The sequence below is a fragment of the Siniperca chuatsi genome, linkage group LG21 (assembly GCF_020085105.1).
Source record: "Siniperca chuatsi isolate FFG_IHB_CAS linkage group LG21, ASM2008510v1, whole genome shotgun sequence".
Classification (NCBI taxonomy): domain Eukaryota; kingdom Metazoa; phylum Chordata; class Actinopteri; order Centrarchiformes; family Sinipercidae; genus Siniperca; species Siniperca chuatsi.
The window spans coordinates 9,310,251-9,322,454 of NC_058062.1; the positions used below are offsets into that span (position 1 = coordinate 9,310,251).

Here is a 12,204-nt window from a genome sequence, read left to right on the forward strand (position 1 = left end):
CCAATAGAATGAGAAACTCACTTTCAATTGTTGCAATAACGTGAATGTTTGTCATATGTGCAGGAAATATGATATAAAGGACGAACACCCACAAAATATCTCATTAATTTCCATTCTGAAAAGTCTGCAACTTAGAAACAAAGATTTTTAGATTCAATAATCTTAATTAGTAGCTGTAATTGCATTTACATGCAACTTCCGCACGACAATTAAACTACAGTATTTAATTTTTTAAAAGTTTGTATTGTGTTTTTAGGGCAAAGCCTTTTTTATTCATATTTTCACCAGTGTGCGCCTGCTGTAACACATGAGAATAATCTTTTATTTTATTTTTTGAATCACATCGGCTGATATTGTAATCCTCTATTTCCTTGTCATCTCTGTCCCCAGTGCATCTGGAAAAAATATTAAGTGATCTTGTTAACTAGAAAACTTCCAGTCCTCAGCTCTGATTGACTGAGCCACTGCAAGTCTTTGTAAATTGCCTGATTATAAATGCGGGGCCCTTCGTTCTGGTAAATTATACAAACATTACAGGCTATAATGTGGATCGTCGTACTGCCACAGGAAATTAGACTACTGGTATGGAAAAGGAAGGCCAGGAAGACATCTGGATCAAATACATCTTTGCCTTGTCTTTATAACAATGTAACACAGACTGTGAATGTAGAAAGCAATGTGATTTAGCAGAGGGCCCTAAGGGTTGAGGTTTTCAGGTTGCATGTTTTCTACCAAAAGCTACAGTAGGTGACCTAATCAGTGAAATCACAAATCACTTCCACCTGTTCTGTCAGATAGTTAACTGTGGGGAATTCTGTTAACCACAGAGGTATACCAGGTATTCCTAGTTAGTTCTTAATTACAAAGCCATGATAAAAAACACAAGGGAGTTTACCAGATTAAGAATAACATTTAAGGCAAGTAGCAAGAAATAACTTTCACTAAAAGAGTTAAGTGAAGATACATGAGTTGGTAAATGTGTATAAGATGGGGGAGCAGGACACTGTTTTTACATTTATTTCATATTTTTGGGTGATGCTATGTACCGTATGGTTAGTCCTTTTTGTTTGTTTGTTTTTGCTTTGTTCTGTGTGTTTGTTTAAATATACAATAAAGGACTGATCACAAAAAACATACAAAAAATAACTTTTGGCTAAAAAACTAGCATAATAGTACAATAAAAATTAAACAGATAATACACAGAAATCTCAACCAAATGTAAGTCCCTTATGTAATATTATTGTGGTCTAAAATTAAAGATACTAAACAGTCTTACTTTATTACAATGTGATACCAATAGTCACTATTGAGGAGCACAGACTAAAACCTTAAAGGGAATATTTTCACGTACTGCCACTACAGAACAGTTTGATAAATGTATTACAGAGAGCGAAATTAGCAAGTAGATTTCTCCACTACAGTGTCTTTTCTTCAGCTCTTTAGCCCCACAAATAAAAGCTGACCAGAGGCGTAGGAAGAGAAATTTAATAGAAGGCAGTAAAAAAAGACAGTGTAAATAAATAAAAACTTTTTTTATCTAATTGGTAAAAAACAGTTTCCAGCCTCGTAAAATAACAAAAGCTCAGACATTTTAGTAGTTACAGTGTTAATGTGCTGCAGTTTGTTTACAATAGTGCAATATAATAGATACAGTAGTTGGAAATAGCTACAATGAATATACAACCAGAGTGTTGGACACATACAAGACATTTGGAGAGCTTTTTGACAGCAGTTCAAATACAGTCAAAAGAGGTCTTGCCTTACACCACACAAGCAAAATGTATTCAGTTATCAGACTGTACTGCAGGGTGATAGTAAATGTCACAGTTTGAACATATTTGTGTGGGTGAGGGAGAGGGCCTGGCTGAGGGGAGTCATTCTGTGATAAACATCTACTGTGACTGCAGTGCATTACAAGAGAATTTCACAGTTTAAAAAACACATTTAAACATCCCATTCTGCCCTTTTCCGCTACCATAATCCATTTCCTTCTTAAACTTCTACTACAGTTCATTCCTGCTAGGACTGAGGCCTGAGCTTAGACATAATGATCCCACCTCCATTCTATAATGGATTCTTATAGCGAGAGATAAATGTGACAACTTGAGGAAGAAGGAATGTTAGTTATTTGGTCTGTTGATAACAAAAGAAAACTCCCTGGGATTATTTAATAACTATGTCTGGAAGTGACTACTACCAGGCATAGTTTAGAAAATATCTCTTACAAATTAAATAAGGCCACGATACAAAACAGACAAACTACAGCCTCTTCAAAAGCAAACACTTGAAGCAAAAGGAAAACAGAAACGCTCATGAACAAACGCCCCCCCCAAACGATATGGATACAGAATGTGTTTGGCAGCTCTAGTCCTGTAAAAACTTAAGTTAAAACCAGATCAAGCTCAGAGAGATTACTGTGAGGAGACTACTTTTGAAAGCTTGGTTTAAAACGCTGACATGTCAGAGCCTTGCTCCAAATGATGATGTTTACAGTGCAGATAAACTTCCAGTATAAACAGCCAAGGTTCTCTCCTACAGAGGTGTGAGAGTGGTGGTGACGGGGGAGATGGTTCTGCAGGGAAAGAGGTGACAAGTTTGCGTGTGTGGTGGTGGTAGCGGGATTATGGAATGACTGGGTGGCCGGGGGGTGGGTGGGTAAAATAACGAGTTAGACGAGGAAGAGGACAGTGCATGTGCTTGTGACAGTTGGTGTGTAATACTGTGGGGGGAGGGGGAACAGACGGGATGAGATGTGGCTAATTTCTAAAGCTTGTTTTTCTGTGCTGTTATCCAGTTTGCTGCGCCTCAACAGTCGACTCTGCGGAGACTGGACCTACTATAGGAGTTCCTGCGAGAGAAAAGCAAGACGATAAAGAATGTTTTACTTCAAGTGTCTTGTTATATTCTGCTGAAAAGTGTTTCCGCAAAATCTGCAAAATCAACTGAGGTTTAATGAGTGTAATATTGAATTCTGTGACACTATTTGAAACATTGTTTGTTTATTTTAAATTTATTTTAGGCGAAAAATCTGACTAACGAAGTGAAAGAGTTACTGTGAAAGCTGTGAATAATGACTTTTTGTGGTGTCCCACTATAAGGCTGCATGACATGTATTTGCTTTCAAAGAGTAAGAATGAGTTAAACCACTTCATCATCAACAGTTCCCATAGCAATATAACTAAGTGACATTTTTTTCTCAATATAATGTTTTACAACTACTTCTAAAATATACATTTGTCCTCAGTATTAAAGCATCGCTCTGGCAGGTGTCCTTGACTGTAGTTCTGGTTTTGATTATGAGCTAGCAGTCCTCAGACCCTCACTTGCAAACACACAGCTGATGCCAAAAGCAGATCAAAACAAAAGAAAAAAACATATGGTGATAGTTTCCAAAGTCAAACAGGCTAAAATGCTTCAAGAACTGCACCAACTTCCTTTTATAAATTAATATAAAATGTTTTTAAGTCACTGAATATTGTGTGCGCTACCATTCACTGGTGACAAACACAGAATGTATGAGTCTATGACCTGGGGTATGATAAAGGTTTTAAGTTGCTCTTGTGATAGTTGAATAGGGTTGGAGAAGCAGCATGAGCTCATTTTGTGTGTTTCTGTGCATAGGTGTGTGTGTGTTTAATGTCTCAAGTTACCGCTGTGTTTGCGTAGTCTGAGCTGGCAGGTTTCTATATAGCTGGGGGATCTTGCGGTTGATGAGAGGACCCAGAGCTTCTTTCAGTTTATTGTAGTTCCTCTCCAGCTCTCTGTGGTACTCCTTCTGATCTGGTCCAATCAGAGCTTTATTCTTCCTAAGGGCATCCTCACACCTGCATGAAAAAGAGCAGAGAAGACACAGGGAGTTGGGATTTGTTTTTATTAGTTACACAGCAGTCTGCGTCTGGGCCGTGGAGTGTGTCATCACCTCTTAGTGAAGTCTTTAAAGCAGAGGCGCAGTTTGTTGTGATGGCGAAACAGCTTTGGGTCATTAGGAATGTCAGAGAGAAAGACCTGCGCCACCTCCAGGGGGCCCTGTGAGGGGGAGAAACTGTTACATATCTGTTAAGGAGTGTTGTCACTACTTAAAACACTGACCCAGACTTTCAGCCCCATTTGGATGGGATTAATATTCCAGGGGGGTATGGGCTTTTGATATTTTAAATGCATTATGGTTATACAGTTATTCAGTTCTATCATTATCTAAACAGGCACCTGGTTAACAGTGGTGCCAACACTGCCCTGCAGCACCATCTGCAGCATCTTGGAGTCTGCAGGGTCTTGGTTTGTGGCAAAGGCAAGCTCCTGAGTCTTCTTCTGCATGTCCTCAATGGCCACCTCCATAGGGACAAGAATGATCTGGAGAACCAAAGACAACAGAAATAACTGACTTCTCCCACACGCACTGCATTTATATAACAACTGACCAAAAATCCCTCCAGAACAGACACCCACCTCCTCCTTGTGAATAACATTGATGCGTGTCTTGATGTAAGGAAAGGCATGAGATGTTGTTAGGATGGTTTTGCGTTTGTACTGCTCGTTCAGGTCGCCGTGGGCTCGGCCGTCCAGAGTGAAGGGAGTACAGTACATGAAGGTACGCAGGTTGTAGTTCTTGTCAAAGTAGGTGATTCTTTCCTTTAGCTCGTAGGTGTCGAAGAATGGTTCAACATAGGTGATCTGGAGGTAGGCCTGAAACAAGCACAAACATTCATCAGTATAATTATACCTTTTGCAAAATCTGTACTAATATATTATTAGTCACACACTGTATTTACATATCATGTTACCTTGTTGGGATCCAGTTTGTTTTTGTCCACTGGGTTGGAGTCCTTGATAATTTCAACTACATCATCCCCAAACCGCTCTGAGTAGAACTCCTGTGCACCAAAGAGATTCATCTTTAGAAATACCTTTCTCATAAATCCCCAATGACACCTTTATTACTATCATGATTAGTTAACATGCCTCAAGTCTGTGGGAGATCTCGGCTAATTTGGTGATTGACGGCTCCTTGTAGACAAACTCTTGTTCATCCAGGTCTCCAAACCGGCAGCCATAGAAACCAACCCGGAAGTAGGTCCCAAACATTCTCTAAACACTAAAGACAGGATGAAATAAGAGTACAGAGGTTGAGTGAATTAAAATCAGCTGACTTGGAGGTTATGTGACCTATATTTAACATAACAATACATAGTGGCTTTTTTTTAGCAGTCTAGGATAAACTTTTCTGAGATTTTACACCTTGTCGCTTGTTGTTCTATCTTTTATTCTTAAAAGAGGTACACATCAAGGCTAAACAGATGAAAATGCTAAACTAACTGGTCTCTTGTTACTGTATAAAGATGACACAATATTAAGTAATAGAAGAGCAACTGTTGGACAAAGGGAAAATATATATTTAGGCAGGAATGGAAACTGTTTTGTAACAATGGTTCGACTCAACTATGTCAAATTGTGAAAGCAAGTTTTATATCACTCACCAGTAGCATGTGATTCACACAAGAGGGGAGAAGAGAACAAACAATGGGGAAGAAAGAAAACATTGTCAATACAAAATAAAAGTAATTGCTGAATTAGTTTTACCTTAAATGTAATATACTCAATATGATAAATTAACTTGTTACCTCCCATCCTGAACTCTGGAAAAGTTGAAAAAGAAAAGACATATATAAGGAGGAATCCAGGATAAAGCTCATTCTCTCATCAACACTAACAGCCCAGTTAATATCTGGTGATTTCAGGATCAAACTGTCAACTCACTTGGTTGTAGACTTTGTTGAAGGCATCCTGCAGCTTCCCGTGGACAGTAGCCAACTTTTTGAAGTCCCTGTTGGCTTCATGGATCGGCAGCAGAATCTTGTACACTTCATTTATGGCTTCGTACATGGCAGCCTGGAGTTACAACACAATGGAAAGCCAGTTTTACACATACCACCTGATCACATAACACTCCTTCAGCCACATTAATGCTGTAACCTTGTGCTGTGTTAACATGCAGTCTGTCACCATGTGGTTGGAGAATACGAGTCGTACCATGTTAAAAGAGGCAGCTGCTTGCTCCAGGAGGCCCACCAGGCCAGACTCACTGAAGTACTTCCCAGCACAAATCCCCTCCTCCTCTGGTGACAGGACGTCATCGGATACGGCTGACTCTTCCAATACATTGGATGAAATATTCTGAGGGAAAAAACAGAGAAGTCAGAACAAACATAAAATCTTTATATTTGCTCGTTTCAACAATCACGGGTTTGAGTCGTGGTGCTCCAGTTTTGGGACAACCTCCTATCTCATTCTGCCATACTGCTGCCCACATGTATTGTTTGTAAGTAGAATGAGTCACCAAATCAAACAGCTTGCACTGACCTGAAACGTGACACAACCAATTGGCAAGTAGCGGCAATCCTCCAGCATGTTGAGGTATTCGGCCACAAGTGCTGCGCTGTGGACCAGACAGTGAGCAGCTTCAGCATGGTTCCCTCTCTCACAGTGTTTTCCTGCCATGTTCTGGAGCCACGTCAGACGCAAGTCAGGGGAGTTCTGGTAGCCCTTTGCAATCCTGAAAAAAAAAAAAAAAAAAAAAAAAAGATTATCAGATATTTTAATTGTGACACTTAATTGTTGTATGCAGGCCTTATTAATGTGCATCACAGTACCTGTACATTAGGTCAATGAGCATCTCTGGATCCTGCTGATGCTCTTTCATCTTAACAGTGTCAGTAAGAATCATGTGCAGGTTGAACACCAGATCTTGGACCTGCAGTTTCAAAAGTGCAACACAGAACATTAGATAAGTCTTATCCATTCTAGCAGCTCCAGATGGGACTTTGTACAGAGGCTGTTTCATACCTGCTCTGGGAAGGGCGTGTCGCGCAGCTCCAGGTCCTCTTCAGCATACGTCAGGATCGTCTTGAGTGAGCGACGAAGATGCTCCTCATTGAAGTTTTGTGACGTTCCCACCAGTGATGACAGGGACATGGTGACTTGCATCTTTACTCGAGCAAAGTTCTGGTCCAAGAGCAAAATTAGGACAGATTGTGACTCAAAATATTAATATTGTATCTATTCCTCAAACATCCTGTATGTGTCCTGGAGATCCATTTTGTTTTACTGGCATGTACCTGGTTGTAAAATGGCCTACAATGCAAAGAAAGTGTTTAGACTTACATTTCCAATCTCAAAGTTCTGCCTCATGAGCAGGTAAAGAGAGGCGGAAGCGTGACTTCTGACAGAGCCGACACTACTGCTGCAGTGACGCAGGAGACGCAGGCATAGGTCTGCACAAAGCTCTGTGTCCTCTTCAAACAGCATCTCTGGGAACTACAAAAACGCTCTCTCACTTTGTATACTCCTTACACAAATATATCAAGTATGATTTACTATTTGTTTTTAAAAAAATTGAAGTTCTTTATACAATAATAAAACACAGATGCAAAGTCAAGATGAGTTAATATACACATGGATGTATTTGTTGTTTATTTCCCCTGTGATTATAAGTAAGAAGAAAAAATGCATGTGTTGAGTTACTGTGACAATATTTCAAGCTGCATTAATATTAGATTGTTAAAAAAAACTATAACAGAACAATTTCACTTATATACCTTGAAGACCAGAGCCCTTTGTGTAGTGAAGCAGTGCTGCAGGAAGAGGGCGCTCTGGTTGCCTGCCATGCTGTGGAGGAGGACTCTAAGAACTCCACCCAGAACACTTTCCTTTAGCTCTGATGCCACCACAGTCTGACAGAACAGACAGAGAACCACAACAAATTACAGCAAGGTAATTCTACATAAAATGGACAGTACTGTGTGTGAACAGCTGGCAAAAAGGTATGATATCTAATATGGTAATATTTTCCCATTGCTTCACCTTGACTATAATCTCCAGTGTGTCCAGTACTATCAGAGAGGCCTCAGTAGCTAAGTTTCCATCCACCACAGACTCCTGCTCCACCTCAGCTTTAGTCCTGTAAGAGGGATTATTTCACAATCATCAGTATCACATTTAAGCACTATTTAGATGAAAGGACATCATATTATACCATGTTCATGATTTAAATTCTAATACACAAATTAGCCATTTTTCCATACAATGTGCACACATCAGGTAAGACTGCTTTTAGCTGGCATTGATGTAATTAATGTAAAGAACATACTTGTCGACTCTGTCTGTATTTTGTCTCCAGTGAGTGACATTCTTCCTCCACCTAACATTCTCCTGGCTGCCATAGGGACTCCTTTCTGGAAGAGTAAATAAATTACAATTTCCATGAACATGAACTTATAAACACCTCAAACAAAAACAGCTACTGACACACACACACATTACTGTACTCTTGTGCTACTTACCTCTGCAGCGACGGACCATCTCCTGACGAGCCCCGATGGTGCCCAGTATGGCCTCCTCCAGCCGGGCCTTCATGTCCTGAGACTTTTTAAACGTGAGGCTGTTGATCCTCTCCAGAGACTTCTTCCCCTACAACAGCCATCAACAATTACAGGACAGAGACAAACAACAAAAGAGATCAGGGAAAAACAAGATTATCAAAGAAATACTTGGTTTGGTCAACAAATGTCAATTCATCAAAAACCTCAAGTAAAAGTGAGAGGGAGCTACATCAGTATTTACTCAAATTACGCTAAATACATGTACAACAGTTAAAAACAAAAAAAATACTAATACTTAACAGCATAAAAAGTAATAAAAAAAAGGTAACTGGTCAGTAATATCACATTAGAAACACTTCAGAAAAACAAAACTACAGCATGTCACACTACTGATAATGAAGACATGTAACTTTCTTGAAACAACTACTGTCCATGTCCAAATTAAGCATCTGTAAATTGGTTTTGACTGGTTTTGGCCTGGTTATTGTACCTTGTATTCAAAACAGGAGACACAGAGATGCAGCAGATCCAGCAGGCGGTTGATTTGCAGTACAGACAAATCAGACACCCAGTGCTCCAGGAGAGCTGCATCTGCATTCTTCAGCACCCACAGGAAGCACACCAGCAGAGTCCTGCTGCACTCGGCAGACAGAGAGCTGGACTGGCGCCCGGACTGGTGAAGACAAACACACAAACTCAGTGCTAGTCTTGCAAAATGGCTGTTTACAGACATTTATAAAGGAAAAGGACAAAGAAGAGCAGTTGTACTTCAGAAAAGAAGAACAACATGAGAAGAATGCAAATGCTTTAAAAATGTGTTTGTGTGGAGTTACAGAAAGGGAAGAGTGATAGTCTGTCAAACTGAGGCAGCAGGCTCCCACACAGAGGCAGATCTGTGACCTGTCACTCTGTAGGGCACGGGGGAACAGCCTGACCCCTGCTGCTATCGCTCACCACTGTGGGCAGTGCGAACGGGTTGGCTTTGACATGGGGCAAAGGGGAGCCAGCAATCGCCATGGCAACAGACTGACTGATAGTGTTGCCGCTGTCTGCGTCAGCATCGTCGGCGTGGGTTGAGGCATGGCGGACCCGAGCAGGTGAGGAGTCTACAAAGACATAAGAACTCAGGTGCAATAATACTGGAAATAAAACTATTTTGCAAATGAAATAAATGTGCGGAGGAGATGGATAGCTATAACAATATTAGTGGGTTGCAAATACATTCAGCTGACCAGAGAAGTCGTGGAGATGATGCAACGACTCCATGACGATGGGAATGAGGGGCAGGTAGAGCTGAGCGACGTGGGCTCTGACCTGTGGGTCAGTGTAGCGAGGGTCTGCGTCATGGCTGCACAGCAGGGAGTGAACAGCACTAATGGCCTTTTTGTGAAGGAAGAAAACCCTGTGGGTAAAAAAAAAAAAAAAGTATATGTGTTTCACACTGTGCACATGTACTTGCTATGCTATAGTGTATTTCATTTTAAAGTTCAAACTCTGATGATCCCTATACGGAAACTGAATGACAATCCTATATATGAAACTATTATGAGCCTACCCTTCTCCCTCAGGATCAAGGATGAGAGAGAGCTCAGTAAGCAGCAGGCCAGACAGGAAGTGCTGCTGGCGAAAAGGGACGGAGAGCTCAAACATGGTGGCCACACCCTGGTCTTGCACCATACTGGAAAACGCTGAACTCTGTTCATACAACAAAGGATGGGAGGGTGAAGATGAGCTAGAAGGATAGAAGAATATGAAAATAATACATGAGCAATTTAAATCAGTTATTTTCCCGCCTGCTCCAGTACCTGTGAAGTGGTGGAGGAGGTGGAGGGGGAGGGGGAGGCTGGAGGGCTGAGAGTGGAGCATGGCAGGTTGAGGATGACGTAGTGCTCGTGGCTGCAGACAATACGAGTGAAGTCCATCCTCAGGGCATTCAGAGAGCTAGGGTTCTGCGCTGTGTGAAGCTTGTTGGCAATCTGTTTAAGACACAAGTTTGTTTGAAATAGTAAACGCTGTTTTAAAATATGCGTGGGAGCATTGGGATTTAAAGTGTTTGATATTAGGAAAATAGGGAGGGGAGCAATAGACACCTGTTTGTAGTAGGAGCGGATGAGGTTGAACACAAAGCCCCGGTCCATGAGAGACAGCAGGTCATTCAGGAAGAAGGCCAGACTGCTATTTAACCTCTCTACAAGCTCCACATCCTGAGAGAGAGAGATATATATTCATAAAGAGAGAGAGGGGAAGGGAATGGGCAAGAAAGGGAGTATATATGATTAGATAAAAGGGATATGATATCAAAAGAAAAACATACATTACGGCTTTTTTTTGATCACTGTACATTGGGTTATTTAAATCAATGACACCAATAATGACCAAGCATTGGGTACAAGATAAGGGCTATGGCTTATTAGTCAATACTTTATTCATTGAAAGAAAATGTGTAGCTTTGTGGGCTGTGTACCTTGTGGTATCGACTGGCAATATCTGCACTGATGGCACACACAAGTGCAGCGATGTCGTCCACAAAGCGATCTGGGAACCGCTGACGCCTAGGAACGTCCAATTTCGAGGTCAGGAATAAGTGATGGGCCATGCTCTTTGTCTGGAGGAGAGGCAAATCAGAAAAAATAGTCACTTAATGAAAATGTTGCCTTTCATGCTATAATAATGGTTCCTACAGTATGTGTGTTTTGAGTGTAGGGTTTGTAGTATTCTCTTTAGACTCTTAAGATTTAGACTCTTTAAAAAGTAGTAAAATTAATATAAATATAGAAAGGCATACTCACCATAAGCTGGAAGAAAAACCAGGCCTGCTGCAGCGCTGCTTCCCTCACTGCGCTGGTGCTGACCACCCACTGCAATGCCAGCTCCTCATGGAGCAGCTACATATGAACCAACACAAACACATTTTAGCTTACATGAGGAAACCATCTTAGAAACTAGATGAGCTATTAAGATTAAAGTGGTGTGTGTTTGTTTTCACAAGATTCAAGATGTGAGCTGTAACTGTGGTTTGTTAAGATAACAGTGCAATTGTTTGATAGTTTTTCAGTCCCTAATTCAGGTTAAACAACCTAAGCTTTATTAAATTATCAAGTGATGATTTATTAAGTTAAAAAGATAGTAAAAATAAATTAAACTCATTAATCAGTAACTCTGCCACAGATTTAGTCATGAAATCTTAAGACAAACCCAGACAGTAGACTAGTAAATGTCAGTGTATCAACAAACACATTTCACACCAACTTACATAAAAACACAATTGTTAAAATGTCAGGAATGGTGATGAATGTTAATGACACTGAAAGTTGATGAATGTTAGGACATCAAAATGTGTTAGTTTGTTATGAAGAGTGTGACTTTTACAGTTTGTTATAGTAGGTGTCAGTTTTACCTTCTTGGTAATCTGCCTTGTTGGAACTGAAAACAAGGCCACGCTGTCCAGGAAGGCAGACATGCGATTGCCGCTGCGGTCGTTTGCCTGACATGGAGTGACCGTGAGGTGAACATACAGAGATGAGGACAAAGTGATGTGAAAATGGATGCATGGAAATGGATGGGTGGGCTGAGAATTTTCTCTCTATGCACTCTGATGAGTGAAAGGGGCGTGATGAGCACCAGGCAGAGATTATGTTTCTCAAACAGTGAGAGGATGAATTGTGAAAGACGGACAAGGTGTAGTCGTGGATAAAAAGGTGTGACAGGTAGGACATGGTTAGCAGAGTGAGAGGCAGACAGAAGCAGATACATATACAACCCCTGAGATTTGAGGTAGAAAATGACCCAAGCGAGTGGATTAGATATGGTTCAGGATGGAGGTGGTGAG

General features: G+C 40.7%; 1 protein-coding gene across 2 annotated transcripts in view; it reads right to left on the reverse strand.

The window, feature by feature from the left end:
* Positions 1–1,471: 1,471 nt before the first annotated feature.
* Positions 1,472–12,204, reverse strand: part of LOC122868551 (dedicator of cytokinesis protein 7-like) — a 28,572-nt gene continuing 17,839 nt past the window's right edge. The window contains exons 24-50 of one of the 2 annotated variants that reach the window (XM_044180602.1): positions 11,773–11,859; positions 11,165–11,260; positions 10,840–10,980; positions 10,466–10,579; positions 10,181–10,351; positions 9,931–10,070; positions 9,608–9,777; positions 9,330–9,481; positions 8,866–9,048; positions 8,337–8,463; positions 8,144–8,228; positions 7,858–7,954; positions 7,593–7,727; positions 7,159–7,311; positions 6,841–6,999; positions 6,648–6,748; positions 6,358–6,550; positions 6,028–6,171; positions 5,755–5,886; positions 5,619–5,633; positions 4,960–5,085; positions 4,782–4,871; positions 4,447–4,683; positions 4,207–4,350; positions 3,920–4,026; positions 3,651–3,824; positions 1,472–2,848 (exon numbers count right to left, since the gene is read on the reverse strand). In XM_044180602.1, the coding sequence (XP_044036537.1) occupies positions 2,806–2,848; positions 3,651–3,824; positions 3,920–4,026; positions 4,207–4,350; positions 4,447–4,683; positions 4,782–4,871; positions 4,960–5,085; positions 5,619–5,633; positions 5,755–5,886; positions 6,028–6,171; positions 6,358–6,550; positions 6,648–6,748; positions 6,841–6,999; positions 7,159–7,311; positions 7,593–7,727; positions 7,858–7,954; positions 8,144–8,228; positions 8,337–8,463; positions 8,866–9,048; positions 9,330–9,481; positions 9,608–9,777; positions 9,931–10,070; positions 10,181–10,351; positions 10,466–10,579; positions 10,840–10,980; positions 11,165–11,260; positions 11,773–11,859 (3,516 nt within the window). In that variant the 3' untranslated portion in view covers positions 1,472–2,805. The remainder of the gene's footprint in view (positions 2,849–3,650; positions 3,825–3,919; positions 4,027–4,206; positions 4,351–4,446; positions 4,684–4,781; positions 4,872–4,959; positions 5,086–5,618; positions 5,634–5,754; positions 5,887–6,027; positions 6,172–6,357; positions 6,551–6,647; positions 6,749–6,840; positions 7,000–7,158; positions 7,312–7,592; positions 7,728–7,857; positions 7,955–8,143; positions 8,229–8,336; positions 8,464–8,865; positions 9,049–9,329; positions 9,482–9,607; positions 9,778–9,930; positions 10,071–10,180; positions 10,352–10,465; positions 10,580–10,839; positions 10,981–11,164; positions 11,261–11,772; positions 11,860–12,204) is intronic. The other variant, XM_044180603.1, reaches the window with a different exon arrangement.